Consider the following 25,960-nt stretch of genomic DNA (forward strand, 5'->3'; position numbering starts at 1 on the left):
TGAGTTCCAGCTCTCCCACCACTCGCTGTCTCACTGGGTCTGACGGACTGCATTTCCCACAACAGCTGCGATAAAATCTGTCCCACGTGCCCAAGGCTCCCCGAAGGCTGGCAGAGCCAGGTCCAGAACACAAGGTCTCCCAATTTCTGTCCCACGCTCTCTACTCCACTTCACGCCACAGCTCCTAGTAAAAGCTGCTTCATGGAGCCGAGATCAAACAAGCTCAAAATAAGTAAACAATACATAGAAGCATATTTGAAAGAGAACATATTTATTTACATCACTATTTCCTTTTTACAACTCCTGTACTTTTAAATAATAAAATTTTCCAGGAAATCAGGTATCTTTAAATTAAGATATGTTAACAAAAAAACCCACTTTTTAACAATGTGATTTTTATTTACATGAATTTTCAGGAGTTTTAAATAGTTCTTTTGAAACTGTGCAACATAACCAAAAGCACTTATTTAGACTTGTTTCTTCTTCAAAAACTTTTAGTTAGGAAATTATGCTGATACTCGGATTCTTGCAGTTCAGATCCTTACAGATGAAGATCTTGCTAACACACACTTACAAATACAAACGTGCTTCAGAAATGATCCTCCTCTTGGCTGTGAGTTCAGTCCATCTGATGTTTTGATGGTAAAGAAAGATTTTTTAGGTAACTTACAAACCTTTCTGGAACTTTTCTGTATAACTTGTGATGTATTCTGAGCACATGCTGAATTTATGAGGACGATTTATCTTCAGCTCAGTGAACTCTGAAAGAGACTCACAGGGATCCAGAACCTTCCCGGGGAAGATATTGGTGCATTTTCCCCTCCCTGTCCAGTCATATTTGGGATGCCTAATTTTCCTCTGATATTGCACATGCAAATCACTTATTTTTAAAAGAATTCACTATTCATAAAATGACTTTCAACAGTAACAATGGTCTGACATCCTTTCATGTCACACTGATTTTAAATTTTATTAGTGAAACTATAAGAGAGGATAGATTTTCCTAATACTTTAAGCATGAATTCCTCTGAAGAGATGGTATAACATCCATTAAAAAATAGAAAAGATTAACTTTTACCATGATCAAAAGTACAGTTCACAATGAAAAACTTATACAGCTCTGTCCAACTTCTCCCTACGCATAGCCAAGAGCCAGTCGGTCTTGAACATCACGCGGCGGCGATCGAGGCATCATCCGTGAGTCGACCCTGTGGCTTTAAAGTGGGAAAACAAAATGGGTTTGCAAAATGATGACGACAACAAATGCTCTAGCAATAGAAAAGATTTTTTACGTTCTCAGAAAACTGTTTCACAAAGACAGAATAAACATGTGTAAGGGTCCAAATAAAACTTGTTCTTCTCCCTCTTCCCGCCGGCCTTCTTTCCTCTCTGGAGCCGGGGATGGCACGTCCCTGATGCCGGGGGCGGACAGCACCAGCTGATCATGACCTCTTCCTGCCGAGTCCACCCACTCCCAACCTTGGTTCTAGCAGCCGTGGCCACTCCGTCACTGCGGCAGGTGACAGGAGCCGATCTGCCATTCCTGCTTCAGTGATACGGTTTGATTCTCTCCCTCTTGCTCAGGGCCACAGACCTGAGCTGACAGAACAGTCCCTTGGGGATTCAAGGTCTCCCAACCTCTTGTTCAAGAAAAAGCCATTCACAATGAACTCTACGGTATCCAGAAATAGAAGCAGTGGATAAACACAGAAAAATTTCCCTTTCTCTAAGGTCACTGATTGAAAAAAAATACACATCAAAAGAATAAAGGCTAAGAATGAATGAAGGGTATCAGAAATGTCTTTAGATGGAAAATTTCTGACAGGTTAGCAATGCCCCAGAGAGTCATCAATAATTAAAAATATGAAATTCTTGCAAACAATTTTATCTCATTATACAGATGGACATTAGTAGGGCTTTGAGGAAAAAGCATGAGCGATGGTATTTGGATATGAAACAGAATAGCAGTGTTATGACCTCACCACAGAGGGCCATCTGCCTCCCGCAGGGGGCCTGGGGCAGCAAACGCAACCCAAGCAGTGGTGCAGCTGTGAGGTGGCTTTGCCACGCGTGAGCACATGTACGGTAGGACTCCGACATCAAGGCGGGGACGGACTGAACAAGTGCACAGGTGACTGGTCTTTTACACTTCATGTAAATTTTAGTATTGACGCAGGATGTGCAGTTTCAGAGAAAGATAATGGCTCAACCTGGTTAAATTCTTACCAAGCACAGCTTTACAAACAGGGGTGGAAGACAAGTGCATCAGGCAATCAGAAAGCTCAGGCCTATTTTTCAAAGGAAGGACAGCAGGGCTCCAACCTTGCTCCAGGGCCGCAGTGCCCAGTAAGCCTCCTGCAACGGTGCAAATGCTCTCGGTGCTGCTCACGTGGCAGCCGCTGGTCGTGCACAGCTATGAGCACCTGACCTGTGGCTAGTGCAACTAACTTCTTGATTAAATTCGACTTTAATTAATTTTAATTTAAATCTCAATAGGGACATGTGGCTAGTGGCTGCCACACTGGAATAGCACAGCTCCAAAATTTAATAAAGGTGAGATGGGATATAAAACTTTAGCCAGTAATTATTTACTAAGTAGGAAAAGGGTAACCTCATTTACTGCCCCTAGTGTGACAAGGAAAACAATTTTCACAGCAAGTTTCCCTGACTGATAAAGGATCAGTTGGCTGAGGATTCCAGCCAATTTTTGGCAATAGTCAGGGAAGCAAAAGGGAGTATTTGTATTTACAGAAATGATAGCGGTTTAAAATAGGGCATGTTAGTTATGTTTAAACTTACTAATGTTTATTTTTCCAGAAACTTTTCTTATAAATTTAAACACTACCCGGAAGAGGTTTACTGTGACGGAAACTCAGAAGACTGAATTAGCATTGCCTATGGTTAGGTTTGAACTATCGCCTATGGTTAGAACTGAGCCCTCCAGGGAAAGGAATGAAAGAGCTAATAAATTAATGGAACCCAAATCCTGATTTTGCAATACGATCAACTTTCATATCTCAAACCAGCTGTTTGTGCAGCTAGACTGTGATCAGGTCTGCACACCGACACATCCTTTCACTGATGAAAGCAACCTTTCTGAGTTAGGAACAGCAGGCTTCAGAACAGGCCATCAGAGATCACCCCCCGGCGGCACCCCCAGCCCCTTCATAAGGCTTTTCTCCTGCAGGGTGAGCTCAGGCACAACGGTGAGGAGCGGTAATGGAAACGGTTTCAGAACGTGATCAGGTGGAGATGTCTAAAACACCGCGGTTGGGCGGCGGCAGGGGAATATGAGAAATACTGGACCTTCCTCTCCACTTTTTTTTCTTTCCTTCCTCTCAGTTTTGCTGTGAACATTAAAATCTCTATAAAAAAATAAAGTCTTAAAAAAAACAACACTGTTTAAACACAAGGATATTTAAATTATGCGATTTTCCTTTACAATTAAAAGTATGGTGTAGAATAGGAGTTTGGAAAGGTTAATAAAATGATTTTTTTGCAGATGCAAAAAAGCCATGTAAGTCAGGGAATATAAAAGCTGGGAAGATTATGAAAGGTACATCACCACAGACTAATTCTAAGATGAACCAAATCTCAGACTTTGTAAAGGGACTATTCCCCAAAACCTGACACACAAAAACGTAAACAGTGAGCAATGTAATTTGTCAGACCAAAAGTAGGTATCAGCTTAAAAGAGGGCACCCACGATTCACATGTACCCATGCGCAGCTGAGATACTGGGAGAAACCAGAACTCTCCGAAAAGAAGCCTTAATTTCAGGAACCAAGAATGGCTTCACTGGAAGCGACTGCTGAGCTAAATTAACTGCCTACGCGGCCAATATGTTCCTTCACACTGACCAGGGACTTGCTACATATTCTTTTATTGCAGGAACCTGGAAACTGTATTGTAAAAAAATCAAAACATTAAAACAGTGTACAGTTTCCATCAGATGATCATTTTCCGCAAAGACCCAAGTCCGGTACTATACAGATATCAGGCAAGATCTGGGGTCATATTTAGTAAATTAATCTATTTTGATTAAAAATAACTTCAATTTAAAAACATATTTACCAAGCTAAAGAAAACACATGTTCAAAGATAAGGATAAATATTTACTTAATGGAATAAAAATCTTTGAAATTAGATTCTACAAAATACTAACTTTACAAAATAATAAGTAGCAATATTACCAAATTAATACAGTAAAAGCTAAAACATATCAGTTAGTCTCAAAATACTATTTAATGAAACTTACATGAAAAAACACCTTTGATTTATTTTTAAGAGAGGAAAATTAAAAAGCAGAAAAATCTTACCTTTACAAAAATACAGGTAGGTATAAAACGCCTGAGCAGTTGATTTGTGAAGTTGGGAAATCTAAGTAAGTTGATGTTGAGAGATGGCAGCTGCTGGTATCCGGCCATTAGAGGATAAAAATTATATAACATTTCCTGTTCAGTGCCAGGTAAGATGCGTAATCGAATCTAAATCATAAAGAGTTGTAGAGAAAAATAATCAAATACACATGCTTGCAATATCTAATTACCCCTGGATAATTTATAAATGACTAGACACCCAAATCTTTCTGGTGAAATATTCTCTCTCTCTCCTATTCCATCTTTCAGATTCCAAAATCAGGGCTGAATTAGTATGAGACTAGGGCCACACAGATAATAAATGTATAAAAAATATATGCATGATTTCTCTGCTTCTACCAAGATTGAAAAGGCCACTTGTACCTCCTTAAAGATAAGAACACTAGATGGATCAGTGTTTTCTGTGCCTTAGACCACATAGATTCTACAGCCACAATGTTACGGGATCATGTGCAGAGAAGTACCTTGGTCAACAATATGTCATCATAAGACAAAATCGTTATTTCTGGTGTTTGGTAAGGTAAGTGACTTCAGGAGAAAAAAGGTTTTTGGAAGTTTTTAACAATACTTTAGAAAACACAAACTGGTAAGATTTTGGTATCTTATCTAATTCTTTCTAATACATGAAAAAGATCAGGACACTCAAAAGCTTACTCATTTGTAAATGAGTACAGATAACACATACAGGATGTGTCAAAGATACATGTGTGTACCAACATACTATAGCTAATATTGTATTAATATTATAAATTTAAACCAGTGTGTGGGCTTAACATTATACCTCACATGCACACGGTTCCATTTCGCATTTAACAACAAACAGAGCGCTCAGAACACACCAGCACAGATGGTTCGTCGGGGGAGACACTTCCAGGTGTCAGAACACATTCGTCCCTCTACTTGTGTCCTTGTTAATAAAGAGTACTTCCTGACTGCTGAGGGGCGTCTGTCACTTGGAGGACAGCACGCCCACTCCAACATGGTTTACCCGAGTGCATGTGCCACTCAAAAACCTGTTGAACTTTTCCACCCGATTTGAACAGATGAATCAAAACACCTGAATAATTTATTTTTATGTGTAGACATAAAACTGTGTCTAAACATATCAAAGATAAGTAAAATCCATGAAAGATCAAAATCTCAAAAATTTCACTAACAGTTCAGAACAGAATTGCTTTTAATGGGTAGTCAGGCCTCAAATTGTAACACACACACACACACACACACACACACACACACACACACACACACACACACTCATTAGTAATAAAAGGGAAATGTAAAATTTTCAGGATTCTATTAAGAGTCCAAGGATTTGTGATCTCTTATTTTATATATGATCTCGATGTGAAAAGAGCTGCCTGCTTAATCCACCTTTACAGAGTTGGACTTAATTTTTTAGGATAACTAAAAATTCACTACTATCAAAAAACAAGAACCACACAAAACTAAACTGTACAGCTCTCTATTACCTAGGCATGCTTTTATGTCTACAAGAGACCCAGTGAGGGGAGACTGTACCTGTTTGAGACCTGAGAACATGAAGGCGTCACTAGGATCCACAGAAATCTCCACGTCCTGCACTAAGTCAGTCTTATTGTGCAGGTGGTACTTGACAGGCAGCGATTCTCTGACACGCCCAAATGACGGCAGATCTGGGAAGATGACACATTTCTCTTGGTTAAAAAAAAAAAATAGCTCACAACTAATGGGTTCTTTTTGTAAATGAATCTCATTCCATACACATGGGATTATTTAAATTAATATTACTGTACTCTTGATAAGTAAGAAAATTCTTTGGACAGTAGCCATGGGAACTATGCTAAAACTGGCAAAGAAGAATCAACATCTCCTTTGAAAACTGACTTAGAAAGGGTCTTGGCTACCAGGAGCTAAATTACATTTTAGGAATGATATTTTTTTCTCAATTAATTTTCTTTTTATTAAGGTATTACTGATATACACTCTTATGAAGGCTTCACATGAAAAACAATGTGGTTACTACATTCACCCATGTTCAGGAATGATTTTTTTAATCTATAAAAGATTTCCCCAAATATCAGTCATGGTTCAAGAAGGAATGATAGACATTATGTGCCTCTAGATGGGAGCACATACCATTACCTATGAAGTATTCACATGCAAAACTTGAACCTGAATCTGATCAAGCCTACAGATCTGCCTACCAACTTAGAGAAGAAACACTAAAAACGATACAGTGCGCCCAGCAACACCCACACTGTTGGAGCTCTACGGGACAAATGACTCAGTTTCTTCCATAAAGGAGCAGCAAGGAAGAGGGGGAGATGGCGGTGCTGGAGAGGGAGATGCCTGTGGGGGGCGCCTGAGGGCTTGTGCATTTGAGAGGCAGGAGCCATCCACCAAGGGTGATCTAGAGACCTTAAACCGAAGAACATTCACAGTCAACTAGGGCAATTACAACGCTGGAATTTGATAATATTAAGAAGTCTTTGCTGATTTTTTTTTTTTGAGAGGGCATCTCTCATATTTATTGATCAAATGGTTGTTAACAACAATAAAATTCAGTATAGGGGGGGTCAATGCTCAATGCACAATCATTAATCCATCTCAAGCCTAATTCTCGTCAGTCTCCCATCTTCTGAAGCATAACGAACAAGTTCTTACATGGTGAACGAATTCTTACATAGTGAGTAAGTTCTTACATGGTGAACAGTACAAGGGCAGTCATGACAGAAGCTTTCGGTTTTGATCACGTATTATGAACTATAAACAATCAGGTCAAATATGAATATTCGTTTGATTTTTATGCTTGATTTATGTTGATCCCACATTTCTCCCTTTATTATTATTATTATTTTTATTTTTAATAAAATGCTGAAGTGGTAGGTAGATGCAAGATAAAGGTAGAAAACATAGTTTAGTGCTGTAAGAGGGCAAATGTAGATGATCAGGTGTGTGCCTATGGACTAAGTATTAATCCAGGCTAGACAAGGGCAGCAAAACATCCACGGATGCAGCAGATTTCTCTCAAAGCAGGGGGGGTGAGGTTCTGAGCCTCACCTCTGTTGATCCCCAAATTCTCACCTGATGGCCCCCCTGCGACTGTGCCTGTCTTAGGTTGTTCCTCCCTTGAGGAATCTTACCCGTCTCTGGCTAACCAGTCATCTTCCGGGGCCATACAGGGAAATGTAAAGTTGGTAAGTGAGAGAGAAGCCATATTGTTTGCAAAGGTTAGCTTTTTACTTCTTTGCAGATTTATGCCCTGTGGCTTCTATGCCCAGCACTTGTCTCGAGGTATCTTTGCTGATTTTTTAAGTCATGATAACGGTACTGTGATTATGCTTAGAAACATGATCTGTAATATTAAAGACACATACTAATACACGTATAGCTGAAACGATATCTGGGATTCGCTTCAACACAGTGGCAGCAGAAGGAGTGTGCAGAGGTACAGATGAACTGAGACTGATCAGAATCTTCTTTTGTAAATGTTGAGCATTTTTCGTAATGGAAAGTTAAACAAAATCTTAGAAGCTAAAATACTCTTACTGGATTCTTCTTACCAAGTAAAAGTTGAATGTAAAAGTTTACCTGCGTTCACATGGAGGGGGATGTTCTCCGCGATGACGTGGGGCAGAGTGACGGCAGTACTGATGACAGGGATGTTTTCCATGGCTGAAGTCCTGTGGCAGAAAAGGACGTCCTTTACATCCACGTTTTATGTGAACGGTTAATAAACCAGAAACAGGAACATGGATATTCACCAACTCATTTCAAAGGAAATAAAAATTATTTATCCATTTCTAAAACTTTATTAATGGAAGTAGTTTTGTGAAGTTAGAGCTTTTAGAATTCCATTTTTGCTTTGAATGGTTCCAACTAACAAATGCTACAATCCAAGGCTGCCGTTTGGCTCCAGTGACGACATAGGGAATGGTTCCAGACCGCATATCACCTGCACTAAGAAGCACGCCTTTAACACAGTGCTTTGGCAGCCTAATATTCTCCCTGTGGTAGCAGTGAGGCGCTGTGCGTCATGACGACCACCTATCCCCCCGAGGACAGGTCACAGATGAACACCAGACCACTTCAAAGTGCACTGTTGTAACTACAAGTACACAGGAGAAACTAAAAATGTTTTACTATCAATAAACGCAGTAGCATTCCAACATTACTCAGATAAAGTGAGTAACATTATCAAACTGTTCAGTATTTTTCCCGACATTAGTTAGGGTGGGACCTACAGGGGCAGCTGGCAGCTGAGTGCCCAGGAAGGCCCTTACAGAGGGTCTGCACGGAGACCTGGAACAGCTGACACTGTGCAACTGTTACCAAGAAAGAGCATCTAAGCCTCATCATTCAAGAAACACATTAACAGCATTATGGTAACATGATAGAATAATTAAGCAGTACTTTCAAAATGCTGTTTTACTTCCTATAAATATATAAACTAAAGATCAATATGATAAATACAAAATAGGAGAAATGACAAGTTGGTTTTTTAAAAATAAAATCACATATTTTTCCCTTCTCATTTTTAATGAATTGTTTTAAAATCTATGAAATTGAGCCACACCTAGAAAACACCTGACATATCATGTTTCTACCTCCCAGCCTAAGAAAACATACAAATATGGTCGACTCTCCCTGTGTCCCCCTTCCTGCCTGCATCCTCACCTTTCCCTCTAGAAGGAACTACTATCCTGAATTTGGCATCTACCATTCTTATGTTTTTCTTTACACTTTTCCAAAATATGTATTTTGCCATAAGAAACATACAATATGTCTGACATGTTTTCCAGCGTGATATATATACTCTAAACACTTGCAGTTGCTCTGGTTACTTAACAGGTTAATAGGTATAGCTCTGGTTCATTCATTTCACTGATACATAGTATTACATTGTATGAATGTGCCACAATTTATCCACTTTTTGTTGATGGGCAATTAGTTTGTTTCTAAACTTTTACTATTATAATCAGTGCTGCGATGAACATTCTTACACAAAAATCCTTTGTGTACATATCTGAGACCTTTCCTAGGACTGCAGGGTACAGACATCTTCAGCTTTACCATTACTGCTGAACAGATTTCCAAAGCAACTGTTGTAATTTATACTCCACCTCTTTGACTTTGCACTGTTAAACCTTTTTATTTTTCCAACTAGTGGGAGTACATTTCAAGCTCAGATTACCAGTAAGACTGACCTTCTCTCCCTTTATTTAATGGCCATCTGACTTCTACTAGTTCCCTTAAGCTGCTTACTCAAGCATTGGGCTTAACTTTGTTAGGAGACTTGCACATTTCTAGTGATTTGTGGAAGTTCTTGATATGAATTCTAATCCTTTGTTATTTTTACATTTCCAAATAGTTTTTCCCAGTATTTTGTCTTTTCATGTTCTTTATGGTGTTTTTAGGGAATTGAGAAACATGATTTCAAGAAATCAAATTCAACAATTTTAGTGGCTTATACTTTTTGTTTCATTTAAAGATGTTCTTTCCTACACCAGTCATAAAGCAATTCTCATATTTTTCTACTAAGAAAAATGGTTTTGCTTTCCATAATTAGAACTTCGGTATACCTGGAACTGATTCGTATATACAGTGAAGAGATTCAATTTTTTCTTGAATGGATATTCAATTGTTTACCAAAAATTATAAAACAGTTGATTCCTTCCCCACTGACCTACAATGCTATCTCTGTAAACTATCATTTCCATATGTACAGATCTATGGATCTGTTTCTAGACTCTTCTTCCACTGGTTTATTTACCCCTGAGTCAATACCACAGTGATGCCCACTGGAGCTTTACAGCAAGTCTCGGGACTGAGAAGGGTGAGCACCCTCGTCTAGTTCTTCTTCTGGAGTATCCTGTTTCCGACTTTTGCCTTTCACACTCTTAGAATCAAGAGTGTGAAGTTCCACAAAAACAAAATAAGCTATTGAGATTTTGAAGGAAATTACATTAAACCTGTAGAAAAATTTACAATAATATTAAGTCTAAATCCTCCCCTAGAACATTTTGGATCTCTTCCATTTATTTTGGTCTTCCTTTAATGTTTTATTTAAAGTTTTATAATTTTCTCCACAATGAGAGATATTATACACCTTCTATTAGACATATTCCTACATATTTTATCGTTTTTGCTGTTATATAAATGACACCTATTTTCAAAGTAGATTGCCTAGAGGTTTATTACTGATACATAAAAATTCAATTGATTTTCATACTTTGATGTTATATCCAGCAACCTTGATGAAATTCTTACAGTTCTACTATTTTGTTGATTCCCTTGGGTTTGCTTGTGAACAATCCTAATGACTATAAATAATGGCAGTTTTTCTCCATGTTTTTAATGGTCCTATCATCAAAACTCGTTTGGCTAAAATTTCATCACATACATAGGTCACAAACTGGGGCAAACACAAATAAAAATTAATCATCCTTTTAAATTTTTGTGTTTTGATAAATGATCAGTGATACTGTGACTTCTCTAGTCTGCTCTCCAGGACTGATGATTGAATGTTAACAAATAATAAAGGCATTACAACAGCACAGATAATGAGGAAAAGAGAGGGCTGATATAACTTTACCTTTTCCAGGTGATAATATAATGCCCAGTTGCTACGCCACCTTCAACATTCCCCACAGATGGGCACCGAAGACAAAAGCATTCACTAGCACTCTCTCCGGTCTGTAAGACAACTGCAACAGAGAGCTTTTATGATCCTTATGCAATGATTTCATCTATGAAAGGAGTTCTACCTCCTAGTAATACAGCCAAAAAGAATACCTGATCAATTATACATTACTTATACATACTTCTAAGCTAAGGCTCAGAGATGCTAGATGACCTTTTCAAGGTCATAAAGCTTCTTTCCAGTGTTTTTCTAAAATATCAATATTCCACTATAACAGTTTTCCAACAAATATCTTTTCCCATTTCACATTATAAACAAAAGTAAACATTAATTACAAATTGATGATAAAATCTATTAAAAAATCCAAATATGAAAAAATGTTATTTTCAAGTATACATTTTTTTAAACAGTAACTTCTTTATAGTACCAAAACTCTCATCTTTTAAAGTATACCCAAATTACAAATGATACTAATTCCACCTTAATTCTTAATATATTCACTTTTGTATGTCTGAGGTTCCTCCCCTGGCAAAAAACTAACTCTTACACTGCTGTCCTACACACACACACACACACACTCACACACACACACACACACACACACTCACACACACACTCACACACACTCACACACACACACACACGAGCACGAGCGCGCACACACACACACACACACGAGCACACGAGCACGAGCGCGCACGTGTTCTGCTAGGTAAGTGTGACGAAGCACATTCTACCTTTGTCCACTTGGGACTCTAGCTGACCCACTGGGGTCATAGAAGGGGCTAGCTGTAGCTCACTGGATACAATAGTGAGGGCCCACGGTGACGTGCTCAGAAGGTCTGTCATCAACAGAAAGGGGACGTCCGCATAGACCCGTTCCAGGTGCTCAAACTGTCACAAAGACAAAGGTCTGTCGGAAACCAAATCAATCCATTTTATTTTTTCTGTTCATTTCTATAACCTAAACAATTTCCAATATGCTTCACAGGAACATACCTTTGTAGAAACGAATCTAACTGTAACATCAAATGGAAAGACAGTTTCTATTGTTACAGTTTCATCCTGCAAGAAAATTTACAAGGCACATTTAATGGCTTTTATAAATCTTAACAATAAAGATTTGAAAATAGAAGGCATAGAGAACACAATTTATTACTGATCAATAAATAATCCCAATTTATATGTTAGGAAGAGGACCTTTCCCTTAGATAATATTTGTAAAAATCTACATAGAGAAACCAGATTTAATTTCTGGTAAGTTATCTTACAGTTTTGTAAGAGTTCACACTGCAAAGTGCTTTTTTTTTTTTAATTGAAGTGTCATTGATACACAATCTTATATTGGCTTCAGTATATAACACAGTGGTTCAACAATTGCCAATACTATAAAATCCTCACCCCCTCTAGTACAGGTACTATCTGTCAACATAGAAACATGTTACAGAACCATTAGCTATACTCTCCATGCTGTACTACCATCCCTGTGACCAACTTACATGACAGAGAATTTCTGAGCCCCTTTATCCCCCTCCCTTCCCACCCACCTATCCCAACCCTCCCCCATAACCAGCAGTCCCTTCTCAGTGTCTATGAGTCTACCACTTTTGTTCACTGTGTTTTGTTTTGTTTTGTTTTGTTTTTTTAGATTCCATAAGTAAGTGAAATCATATGGTATTTGTCTTTCTCTTCCTGGCTATTTCACCAAGCATAATACCCTTTAGGTCCATCCACGTTGTTGCAAATGGTATGATTTCTTTTTTTTCTTATGGCTGAATGATATTCCATGTGTATATATATGAACATCTTCTTTATCCATTTGCCTACTGATGGACACTTTGATTGCTTCCATATCTTAGCTAATGTAAATAATGTGGTAATAAGCAGGGGTCCATACATCTTTTCCAATCAGGGATTTTGTTTTCTTTGGGTCAAAAGCTAGAAGTGGAATTACTGAGTCAAATGGTATTTCTATGTTTAGTTTTCTGAGGAACCTCCATACTGCTTTCCACAGTGGCTGCACCAACTGACATTCCCACCAACAGTGTAGGGGGGTTCTCTTTCCTCCACATCCTCGCCAGCACTTGTTGTGTCTTGTCTTTTGGATGGTGGCCATTCTGACTGGTATGAGGTGGTATCTCGTTGTGATTCTGATTTGCATTTCCCTGATGATTAGCCATGTGGAGCACGTGACATGCTTTCTTACACACGATCTCAGATCTACGGACAGTGGGCAGTGCAGGCCGTCTCCATTTCATAGGAGAGGAAGCAGGGGTTAAGGAAGGAAGGTGGAGTGACGGGCCTCCGGCCACAAGGCCAGCAGTGCCAAGCCTAGAGTCTGGGTCTTCTTTCTGTTTAAGTCTTTACATTCAAGGCTTGGCACTCTAAAGCTGCAGAGAACTTCAACATTCCAATTCCACAGATGAGGTAGTAGCTGGGCCCAAAGAGCTGACAGTGTTGGCCTGAGTTACAAGAGGAGACAGCGCTGGGCCCGGCCCTCGCCTCCTAGCAGCGCCCAGGCTTCTCTCCAGCACGCCAGGCTGGGTGGGATTTCTGACAGTACATGGACAGGCCTCCCTCCCTCCCACTCGGGAAATACTCCAAACTCTCTCCGAATGGTCTTGCCTCCCAGGGGCTTATAAACGAGCCCACGGCCCAGACTGCAGTAACCAAACTACAAATCCCTAAACTGCTAGCTGAGACGACGCTGCCGCCAGGACTCAAGGATACGAAATGTCACAACCTTCCATTAATAAAAGAGAATACAAGCATTACATGCAATATGGTTAAATCCATACAAAAACATGCCCATCTCTATAAACAACACAGAGACCCCAAAAAAAAATACATAGAGTGAACACAGCTGCTCTGAGTTGGGGGACTGACTGTGACAACTTTCCTATTTGCACTCTCTTCTATGTGCACTTATCAGAAATCATTTTCCTAAGAATCTTTTTCAAGAATAAAAAAAATTTCATAACGAGAGACCTCCCTCCCTCTAAAACCTTCTGCGTATGAGCCAACTTACGGATTTTATCTACTATGTGTTTTTATAAAGAAGAGGGTAGGTTTAGAATTTCAAGACTTTTTTGCATGAGCTCTCAAATGTTAATTTTATGACAAGCCACGTATGTCAACTGTCTAATACTAGAGCAATGAATGGCACATTACGTCATTTATCATAAATATAAATAAAAATCAACAGGTGTTTAATAAAAATTTGCAATAAACTATAAGCACCTAAGCCATGTATTTTACTGGATGACTAAAATTATACAAAATAGGGAACACTATTCCATATAGGAGCCTTCCAGAAGTAGTTACAAAAAAAAAAATACCTTGTGACATTTGCAAACAATTTCCTTTTCTTCAATGGCTGTATCGATCAGGTAAGAAACATACACAAGAAACATTCTTGAACCCACTGTTCCACAGCGAACATACAACTTTTTTTCCACCTGAAATAAAGTAAAAGTATTTTAATTACTATTGCAGAGATTTCTTCCTGACATATATTCTAGGATAATGTTCCCACCTCTTAGAGTTCACTGTCTCAACTGGCTAAATTCTTGCGCACTTTTCACCAGCTGTTCCTGTGGCAGGAACAGCGGGGTCCTGCCTAGTCCATCTTTTTTATTACCGTTCTCAACTTCCCACGAATCCTTTGTGTTTGGTTTGGAAACAGAAGGTGACTGAATGGTTATTTTTTCACTAAGTTACCAACTTAGTGTTACTTAGCTATTTAGTGTTACTTTATCAGGCAACTAATTCTCCATATCAGGGTCATTTGTTCTAAAAGCCTTGTACAAAAACTGCTTAAGACATTTCACACATTTACATATGTAAAATGTGAATTAGTTAAATCACTTTTTTAGTCTCAGAATATGCTATTAAAATGCTCCCAAACTGTCTAAGACTCACTACATATTTAAAACCACAAGCTGATGCCTTTCCAATCACCGTTGCCCAAGCTCACCTGTTGCCCTGGGTGTAGGTCTCCGACAGGAATGTCAGTGAGCAGAGCCGGGTAGGACTCGTCACAGAGCTGCGTTCCATGAAGAGTCACGTGAGTTTTCTGAGTTAAATTGGCATCCTGTCCTAAAAGAGTTAATACTAGTATTTTAAAATACAAAGTATTCAAACATTATCCTAACAACTCATATTGTACAAAGAGACTATATCATAACCATATTCAAATAAACTTCTTTGACACCACTGATGTTTATTTTACGTTGGATTAATACTGATCACATTTTTAGAAGGAATGCTTACCGGGTTTTAAACCAGCAGTGAGTTTCACGTCTCTGATCTGGGTCTTCTCATGAGACTCAATGGTCACAACCAAACAATACATTTCATTAGTCAGGGCAGGTGGGTCATGTCGCAGGTGTACAGAAATGTTTGGAACTCTGGAAATGATCCTTGGGGGGAAAAAATTTTCGCTAAGTGACTGATTAAAAAAAAAAAACCACAATTATTCCAACAAAGTATTCAATAGAAATAAGATGACCTCTCACAACCCATGCAGCAAGGCCAGCTTACATTGTGCTTGCCTGGATGGCCACGCTGTCCCAGTGGACCTCACTGCCGGGGGGCTTAGGCCGCCTTCTGAAAGAGCGTGAGGCCTGTAAGGCTTCCTGGGAGGACGCAGCGTCTCCTCCTCCTCCCTGCCAGTTTACCACCACACATCTTCCTGCCTCGTTGCCCAGAACGAGAGCCACCGAAGTAATCTGAAAGAAGGAGGTCTGTCAGAAACCCTCTCACCCTATTCCCTCGCAGACCGCTGGCCCCCGGGTCGCCAAGGACCCCAGGGTGTGACAGAAGTCAGAGTACCTGCTGTTAGTCTTGTTCTGAGCATCCATCAGCTGTGGGACTCGCTAACAGCAGGTTAGGTTTCAACTTCACCTTAAACTGAGATAATAACCAGACTTTCTAGCTGAGACACTGCCTGTACAGTGATGATGTTAGCACCTGGCAGAGTGTCTGACATAACAGCTGCTCAATTAGTGTTTGCTGAGTGAAATAAATGACTATTTGATAATCATTAACATATTAATGGCTTAATTCTTAATTCCACATGTATTTTTCCTGAAGATATCTACAGTATTAGCAATGCAATTCTTCTAATTGAATAAATGTTCCTTTCAACTAAGCCCATTAACAATTTTTGTACTCAAAACACTATTGCTATTATTTCCATCTGGCAGGCTTTCTTAGGTACCATGGAAAAAATACATATGTAATGAGGGACTTATTCAAAATCATGAAGAATTTTTTTAAATGAATATGCAAAAAACGTTGGCTACTGCCGAATAATGAAATCAATACTCATAGAAAGTGTGATGAGAATACTGGTAGTACAGTCTTATGTTTCTGTCTTAGAAACCGTCCCAAGTTTAGACTAGCCAACCATTCCCATTCAAACCATGGAAAACAAATACGCAGTGAGTGTTTACTGCATACTAATTACTGTTCCAAGCAATTCACATTCACTAGCTGATTTAATTCTTAGGAAACACTGAGAAGTGGATATTATTATTATTATACCTGTTCTACAGATTAAACTGAGACACAGTGAGGTCGAGGTCCAGTAACAGCCCAGGGCCACAAACTAGTAAGCTGCAGAATTAGAATTTAAATTCACATGGTTTGGCTCTGGAGTTTATGCTTAATAAAACACTACTTCTTCCTACACATATTTCTGAAAGGCATGTTAGTTATCTACATTAAATAAATCCTTTAAACTATTACAGCTTCATTTTTCTTTAAAAATATGTAATCAGTGATGTTTAAACATGATATAGATCTTAAGACTGAATTATGCCATATATAAAATGTAATTGCTATATTATACAATAAATATTTCGCTTAAAATTCCAACATACACAACTACTTTTATCATTTAAAATACACAAATTCATAACTAACCTCAATTTTCTTCCCCACATCTTCAGTTTTTGCAATAAACTTAAATAAAAACTTCCTTGTTTTACCAGGAACTAAGCACATCTTTCCCTGAGTCACGTTTTCTAAAACTTCACTTGCTTTGGTTGCTTCTTCGATTACACAGAACTGGTTGTACTCCTGAAAAAGAAGTTAGCGAGGGTCACAGTCTCTGCACGTCAGTCACGTGTGCTCTGCTCACACTCAACACCAAGTGGGTTGGCGTTTCAGTTGGACTTACTGGGTTGAACTCCTCTAAAATGGAAATGCCATGGAGAACTTTCTAAGAGCTTTCTTCTATCCCAGCAGATGAGTTATCTTCTCAGAAAATTCTTACGTAGTTCAGTTTTATACTTTCCCTCTAATTTTCACTTCTATTCCACGCTTACAAACCCTAAGTACTCTTTGTTTTTTCCCTTGTGATCTGGATCTTGAATTGCAAGTAACACACATTCGTAATATAGTCTCACTTTAAAAAACTAATTTACATTTTACTTTAACTTTTTGTTAGTTTTTAATTATTAATTAAGAAATACTCTATAGAAGTATAGAGGTTGTGTTTTTAAAAAGGGTGAAATGGAATAGAAGATAAAATAGAAGATAAAATAGAATCTCTATATTGACCTTCTAATTCCATAGTAAGCATTATCCCATAGTGAGCAAAAAAAAACGATCTGTCCTCATGGACCCTGTAATCTAATAGGAAAAATAAGTAATGTACCAAATAATCACACAGACAAAAATGGAAGCACAACTGTGACAAGTACTCTGAAGGGTTATGGGAGCCTGGTGGGGTCACGCGGGTTACACAGGAATGAAGTGGATAAACGAGGATGGAGGTCCAATCAAAGCAGCAGGGAGAGCAGGGGGCACAGATCCTGTCCTGATCCCGTCTGTGCGCTTGGGGCTGGAGGGGAGTGGTGGGTGCCAACAGGCGGAGGAAGTGGGGAGATGGTCAGAAACTACAAACTAAAAGCTGTAAGACAAATAGGTAACGGACAGCACAGTGGGTACAATAAACAATACTATTTCTGTCCCGGAAAGTTGCTTAGAGAGCAGATCCTAAATGTTCTCAGTGAATACACACGAAGGTAATTATGTGAGGTGATGAGTGCATATGCTAATTTCAATGTGGTTCTCATTCTGCAATACACATGTATATCAAATCATCACGCTGTACTACTTGAAATCTATACAGTGTTGTATGTCATATCTCAATAAAGCTGGAAAAATAAGTTTAATAGTTTTGAGCCTGAAATAAAAGTCCCTGGCCTTTCTTTACCCAAGCCCCATTCTTATCCTCCACACCCACGCAGCGATCCAGACTTCCCTAGTTTAAGATGCTTCCTATATCCCTTCACCTCTGCTCCCAGCACGAGCATCCTGACCCACACCCTCATACTTCAGTACCTGGACTCCCATAAAGAGCCCCTGGCTAGTTGCCATATTGTGTCTTTCCCTCTATTTTGCTACTAGAATAAAGCTTCTTGTAAATATAAGTTTCATGCTCTTGCTTTACCATTTCAAACTAATTAGAAGGAATCTTCAGGTAATAGTTTGAAGTTGAATAAAATACACTAATCTTCAGGTGTCCCAGGTTCACCTAACCAATTCTATTACAGAGACATTTCTCTGTTCTTATGAGTCAAAAAAAAACTATTAAAGCAGAAAACCTTCTACTTTACCCTTTCTTTACCACCATCCAATAGACAGAATATGCATAGATGGATGAATAAATCAATCTTCAATGACTTCTATTACTAGACTATCTGTTTAATTCTTCAAGTTCCTTTAAGCCCTGGTCTGAAGTCCCAGTCATGCTCCCTAAAGAGCCCTCTGCCCTTACGAGGCTGTGGCCTCTACCTGCCCATAAACACAGAATGCACACTCCTGTTTCCATTCAGCATCTTCTCCTTGCCAAACCTGTGGCCTCCTCATCTTTTTATACATATCTTAATAATTTCATCTTCACTCTTGAAACTTCTCTCTTTTCTTATTTCATGCTTATTACTCTACCTCTATTTTTAATCTACACCACATAATTCGTTCCTCATAACCATCTTGGGCAGTCTGTGAGTCAGTCCGGGCCCTTGCCTGCAAAATGCTTATATTGCAGTGTGATTCACATACGCTAAACTTTTTCTGGTTCACTGTGATGCTACGGATATTGTAACTCTCAATAAATGCTTGCTGGTTAAAGGTACAATATGCTTTCTGGGTGACCAGAGGATAATTTTCTATTAAGGAAGCTTATAAATGAGAGCTTTAGAATGTTATCAAGTAGCTGATTATAGTATGTTCCACTACAAAATGTCCAAATGTAGGAAATACAGTATGATTTGTATTTCTGCAGGTAACAAAAGTTGCTTATAGAGGCATGCATAAGAAATGTCTATTCAAAAAGTTAAAGACCTCTGGGAACGGAATTTTCTATTTACTTTCCACTTTATACCCTTCTATTCCACTTCAACTTCTTTAACATCAAACATAATAGTTTTATAATAAAAAACTAATACCAGTGTTAGAATATAAAACAAATTCATGTTCCTTCTGAATGGACCTTATTTGAAATTCAAGCTCCCCATTACAAAAGATAGAAGGACCAAGTTTCTAGATCAGAAGCATGGAATGAAAACAAAAATCAGAGGAGGCAAGGATTAAAACTTGAATTGCTGATGCAGAAGTTGAGAACTAGAAACACATTTATTTTTAGACTTTACCAAAGACCATTTGTTACTATAAGACCATTAAGACCAAAAATTCACTAAGCTCATTTTATCTAATTTAACTCAAGCTTCAACAAGACATATACATGGTAAAAACACATAAAAGGTATCATTACCTGATTATTAAAGCTGACACAGAGCTTAGAAAACCTAATGGGATGTGGACAATCAGCCTTCAGATAAATATCAAACCGCACAGGAACATCCACATGAAAACTTGGAGCATGAAATTTAGCCTTGCATCGTACTAGGAACAAAACAAATAGGGCCGAGTCACACGCTGCAGACACTAGACCCACGCACACTTTTCTCTGGTCCACATTCACTCTTCAGAAAGGATTTCTAACACTGCATATTCTTATTGCTACATGAAAGCACTTCAGCAGACATAACTGTAGCTCACTTTTCAAAAACAAACCAACCTTAAACAAACAGCAGCTCTGAAACCATCTTTAATTTTAAAAACATAGTTGCTTCTAGAATATAACGTGTGATTTTAAAGGAAAAAAACCATACTGTTATTTTTAAGTTATTTCAAAATATCTGCCTAGATATTAAAAGCACAAACCTTTTAAATAACTGTCTTTCAAATGTGTATCAAGTAACATCGGAACTACAAGTGAACAAAGTAAATAATCAAAGTATTTAAAATTTTGATTCTAAGTCAATGGGGAAAAAGAAAAAAATCAGTTTATCCATAAAACAACTGCACTTTGAAAATCCTTTGACTTTTATGTTTATTATTCTCCATCTATTTATGCTGTAGAAATAAGGATGATTTGTCTGAAATAATGCTGTAGATGTTGGCTACCCACCAAAGGGCACAAAGTCCTGCACTCCTATTGTGAAAACATTGCTGCCAGCCAGGGAAACTCGGTCTGCCCACAGCTTCTGAGCAGTTTTCACAGCTAAGATGTCACAGTCGGGTTCAGGATCCGGACATTCATTCTGCACCAACACAGGGTTAAATGTTCGTTCAGTTAGTTATAAAAAATATGTGCACAGAGGCACAGATTTATGGATACAAAGCCTTATAACATATTTTATATGAAGAATTCCACCTACCATTAAAACATTTATGAGGTTCTTTTCTATCCGAGATTTCTGGTCATCTTTCAGGGTTGAAGCTAAAATGAGGGAAGAAGGAAACACTATAGGGCAGGCAAGTAAATCTACTACCCCCATTTAAGTCTACATAAAATACTGTAGAATAAACAGCTCTTCTAAGATGGCCAAAAATTCCAGGAAATTTAAGGATAGCACAGCTTTCTAAGTTAGCCCCAACACCTTATATACTTGCAGTTAAACTGCAAAAAATTATTTTATGCCATGTTTTTAAAAGGCAGAAGAATTTTGTTCTTCTCAACTGTAAAAACACCCTTGACTATAAGTTCCAGGAAAATATGAGTTCCTTCTCTTAACAAAGCAACTTGCACACGGTAAAGAATATTTGAGCCTGGAATATTCTGCCAATTTTAAAAAAGCCTAAAGATGATAAACAATTTTAAAGATTCAGAATTTTACTGAAAGAAATCAGGTTACCTCTTCCAAGGAGTTCTAGGGAATAGGTAATGTAATCTTTTAATTGGGCCATGAGGTAGGAACACTTCAGAGCTGTAGTCAATATAGATGTGAGTAGAGTCCACCATCCTTCACTCCGATAATCACACATTACATAATCCAGCAGCCTGAAAGAAAACAAAACGTAAGACACTGAAACAGCTTCACAAGGGCTTACAGAATACTTAGAAAAAAAATGAAATAAAGTGGCATAAAAAATAAACTAACAGGTTATCTTCATATTTAGCTAACTGTAAGGTTCCCTGTAACTTTGAAAATGATTGTACCAGCACACAGAACTTGAAGATACATCACAGAAATGGAGTTGAACAGAAGTAGAAACAAATACAGAAATAATAAATCCTTAAATACAAATTCTATTCTAATTTTGAAAGGTAATCAAAATAATTTTTAAAAATAAATAGTGAATAGGACTCACTTCAAAGCTTTGGTATAATCCTTTGCATAATAATATTCTTCCCCCATTTGAACCACTGTAAAGGAAAACAGATTTGATGTACATGATTTAAAATTACTGAAAGCTCCATGAAATTGTGGCACATCATGGATACGTACTGAGATGACTTTTCATTCTTGGACATTTATACTTCTTAAATTGTGCAACAGCATTGCTCAGAAGAGTTATTATTATTTCCTGTTAGAAAAGATAAAGTGTGAAACATTCTAATAAAAATAATCTCATGTTTTCCTTGAATACTGTAAAAATTAGTTTATACTGGAAAACAAAACTTACAGAGTGAACAACACTTCTCTCCTTGAGCTGAATGGCAAGAATTCCTGCTTTCTCTTTTTCAGGATCAGAAAGATCAAAACCTGGATAAGGTAAGATACGACCCATTTTAGATAGTTCATTTGACATAAACCCTTCACATGAACAGTGGATGTGTACACTCCTTGAATCCTTCACTTTAGTATGATGTATTTAAGACCCCTAAACATTCTAGAATTTTAAAGATTCTAAGAGACAGCTTTATTATCATGGAAACCTCTCTGTGATCTCTGCTCTGAAGAGAACACTCCTGAGGCTCAAAATTCCTTTGCCCAGTGGAATCAACCACCTGAAGAATAATATCAAAATCATTCTCTACATACCATACACTTCCTAGAGATTAAGAATTTCTAAATACTTAAGGTTCAATTGCACAGGAATTGTTTAAAGTATGTATAACAAAAAAAAGATGCAGAGAAATTATTATTATTATTATTTTTTAATTTTCATTTTGCATATCATGATTTTCATGATCTTTCAAAGCAATGAATATATCCATGTGGTATTTCCTAAGTCTTTCCTAAGTCTCTTCAATTTTTTTTTTTTAGATAATTATTTTTTATTGAAGGGTAGTTGACATACAGTATTACATTAGTTTCAGATGTACAACACAGTGATTGAACATTTATATACATGATAATTCTAGGTACCAGCTATCACCATACCAAGTTGTTACAATATTTTGACTATATTCCTTATGCTATACATTATATCCCGGTTACTTACTTATTTTATAATTGGAAGTGTGTACTTTATTTTTTTTGTTTTGTTTTGTTTATTTATTTATTTTTTTATTCATTCATTCATCTATTTATTTTTATTTTTATTTATTTTTGTGAGGGCATCTCCCCTATTTTTTTTGATCAAATGGTTGTTAACAACAATAAAATTCTGTATAGGGGACTCAATGCACAATCATTAATCAACCCCAAGCCTAATTCTCAACAGTCTCCAATCTTCTAAAGCATAACAAACAAGTTCTTACATGGGAAAACACACACATTTTTACAACATAATTTGTTATGCCTAATGCAGTCAATGGAAAAATTATGATATCCATCTCTGCCTTTGGAGCTTGACATAAAAAGGAGGAAAAAACAATTATTTACTTAGTATTCCTTGTCGCCAGGATCTTTGTCCATAAAAGTCAAGAGCACCTGTTTGTGTTTCTAAGGGATCAGGATTGGGATACATTACAGAAGCCTGTAAATTAAAACACAACAATAAATAAGCCTTTACATAACCATCACAAACCAACTCTCTCTCCATCTATTTTACGCAATAGAACAAAAAAGTTTCATATTACAAATATCGAACACATGTTCAAGTAAGTTGTGAATCAAAAGGAAGTTATGAATATTGTAACAAATTAAATTTTCACAGAAATTCAACTAAAAATGTTTCATGTAATATTTAGGCAGTCTCATAAAACTTAATTTGAGTAAATCGACCTGATTCTGATAAATGATTTCACAATGACTCATTTACATTTTTTATCTTTGTTGTAATAAACCAGTAAAAAAATCTATTGCACATTAAGCTTGGTGTTTATTCCATATATTTAAGTGCTTTTGTACAAAGGAAAATAATGTTATAAGGAGTTTTTATAAGATGGCACAATTTTCCTTCTTCATCACATATATTAAGTCTTGGTATTGGTTAAGGAGGGATATTTTTGGCTTTCTAACACTGACGAATTTCACTGCTTTATTCTTCTTTTTTCCTATTTTTCCCCTCTGAAACAAAATGTAATGTTGAAAAATGTAGAAAACACCCAAAAAGGAAAAGGATAAAAGTTTGAGTTAATTATAAACCTCTAACACTATTAGTAGACACATTACTCTTCCAGATTTTGTATGTAAATACTTATTCGTTATCAAGTAGAATAATTTTCAACCTGCTCTTTTTCATTTATATATTCTGTATATCTCATTATATCCCTAAATGATTCTTCAGAAACATCATTCTTCATGGCTGCCTGCTGTTCCACATTTTAACATATTCCCTAGAGTTTATATTGTTACTTCCGTTTTTTCATTTCAATTAATAAATCTGTCAGAACAATTTTAAAAATAAATTTTAGTTACTTATCTCTTAGGCCTTTTTGTCCGCCTTGGGCTTCCTGAAAACGAAATTCTGGGCCAAATTATATGCATGATTTGAGGTTTCTCTAATTATTATTTGACAAAATATTGTTTTACATTCCAACCCATATTTATTAATGCCTATATTCCTCTACCCTAACAAAACCTAGTTTTAACCACCTTTTAAAATACTGTGTCCAAATTACAACATACCAGACACTTAAATATAAAACACACAATCAAGTTATAAATCATAAACAAATAATATGGTAGAAGATTGTCTAATTATATGATTTAAGGAGGGAAAAAATCCATATATTTAAAGTACAAAATATGCAAACTCTGCTCTGGAACCATTTCTGAAGTAGAACTGTTGATAATATTCACCCATCTTCAGAGAAGAAAACTGCAGATTTTAAGTGAAAATAAACTGATGCAACTATGAATGCATTTGCATGTATTTATACACATGTGAGTGTATACACACACACTTTCTTATTTTAAAGGTGCTTATGGGGAAACTGGTACCTAAATATAATCACCCAAGAGAAAGGGAAAATGCAATGTCAAGTTAAGAAACCACAGAATTAACATTATGCATCTCAAGCAGATTCTTAAGCGTTTTCCACAGAGGAAACCCCAGGAAGAGAAAGGAGTCTAAGGTTAGCTTCTCCAGTGGGTCAAAACAAAGCACATTTCTCCCGCATTCTTCCAAGTCCTACAGCAGTGATCACAGAGACAAAACAATGGATTTACAAGGTGGCATGGATGAAACTGGGGCTTTTATTTCAGAGGACATTTCTCTTATCTACATCACTAACTTCATGCCAATCATAAACAGTTCTTTAAAGAAAAACTGCTTAATTCATGGGTGAAAATGGAGTACTCAAGCTAAAATAATCATAATTCCTGAAAATGAAAAAAATAAAAACTCATTTATTATTCAAAGGCTTGGAAAAAAATGATCACTTATCAACGGCAACCAGTCTTACCTTCTTTCAAGAGAAAATTAATAAATTTCCTAAAAGCCAGAGCATATAGGAGTCGGTGACTTACTTCATGGCTGCAGAGATTTTTTGCAAGCTGTTTACGCTCCTGGGCATAGTATGCTGCCTGCTGGTAATAGAACCCGGGATTCTGCGTTTGAATAGCTGTCAATCCTAACTTAATAGCTTCATCAAATAAATCTCCAAAGGCCTGGAATCTAAACAGAAAAAAGTCAATAAATTTTTTTAAAAAGGGGAAAAAAATAAAGCTTATAATAATTATTCATCCTGGAACCATAGCCTCGACAGATTCTATCAACATAATCTATTGATGACCTGTAAATTGCTGGGATTTCCTCATTAATTGCAGGTTGCAGACAAATTCTGTATTTAAAATTTATACTTCTGTGTTGAATTCTGTATTTAATTTAAAGTCAACTCCTCTGTGCAAGACTATATAAACACATCCTCAAACAAGCTGTCCACATAGTCCCCATCACTCAAATACATGCACATTTCTGGGAACAGTTTCATTTTAGCAATTTTTAACCATCAGTCTCAAACAGGAAGTTCCATTTCAGCAGGGATTTTGCTTTGCTCACTGTTCTCTTCTCAGTGCCTAGACAAGAGGTGGAAACTCAAGACATATACGCTGAATAAAAGAGATGATATCTACCAAAAATTAACGGATTGCCATTAAGGAACCATATGAATCAGTACCTACTGTTACTGGAACCATACTTATGCTACACCACTAAACACCTACATACTAATAAAAATCTTAGTTAAATTTTTGACTAAATTCCATGCTAATTCCATTCCTCAAAATCCCAAGTTTGTTTTTTTCCAAAACATTCTGAAAGCACA

At 37.2% G+C, this 25,960-nt stretch overlaps 1 protein-coding gene across 2 annotated transcripts in view; it reads right to left on the reverse strand.

The window, feature by feature from the left end:
• Positions 1-250: 250 nt before the first annotated feature.
• The window catches only part of TRAPPC11 (trafficking protein particle complex subunit 11), a 36,852-nt gene continuing 11,142 nt past the window's right edge, over positions 251-25,960 (reverse strand). For both annotated transcript variants that reach the window (XM_073219189.1, XM_073219188.1), the window contains exons 10-30: positions 25,164-25,311; positions 23,133-23,226; positions 21,988-22,067; positions 21,810-21,888; positions 21,673-21,727; positions 21,216-21,361; positions 20,739-20,800; positions 20,489-20,621; positions 19,790-19,920; positions 16,933-17,088; positions 15,547-15,734; positions 15,277-15,425; positions 14,981-15,102; positions 14,343-14,462; positions 12,004-12,069; positions 11,742-11,898; positions 10,957-11,068; positions 7,953-8,044; positions 5,901-6,034; positions 4,320-4,487; positions 251-1,214 (exon numbers count right to left, since the gene is read on the reverse strand). In XM_073219189.1, coding sequence (XP_073075290.1) covers positions 1,170-1,214; positions 4,320-4,487; positions 5,901-6,034; positions 7,953-8,044; positions 10,957-11,068; positions 11,742-11,898; positions 12,004-12,069; positions 14,343-14,462; positions 14,981-15,102; positions 15,277-15,425; positions 15,547-15,734; positions 16,933-17,088; positions 19,790-19,920; positions 20,489-20,621; positions 20,739-20,800; positions 21,216-21,361; positions 21,673-21,727; positions 21,810-21,888; positions 21,988-22,067; positions 23,133-23,226; positions 25,164-25,311 — 2,437 coding nt within the window. In that variant the 3' untranslated portion in view covers positions 251-1,169. The remainder of the gene's footprint in view (positions 1,215-4,319; positions 4,488-5,900; positions 6,035-7,952; positions 8,045-10,956; positions 11,069-11,741; positions 11,899-12,003; positions 12,070-14,342; positions 14,463-14,980; positions 15,103-15,276; positions 15,426-15,546; positions 15,735-16,932; positions 17,089-19,789; positions 19,921-20,488; positions 20,622-20,738; positions 20,801-21,215; positions 21,362-21,672; positions 21,728-21,809; positions 21,889-21,987; positions 22,068-23,132; positions 23,227-25,163; positions 25,312-25,960) is intronic.

Source organism: Manis javanica, chromosome 12 (assembly GCF_040802235.1).
Source record: "Manis javanica isolate MJ-LG chromosome 12, MJ_LKY, whole genome shotgun sequence".
Lineage (NCBI taxonomy): Eukaryota > Metazoa > Chordata > Mammalia > Pholidota > Manidae > Manis > Manis javanica.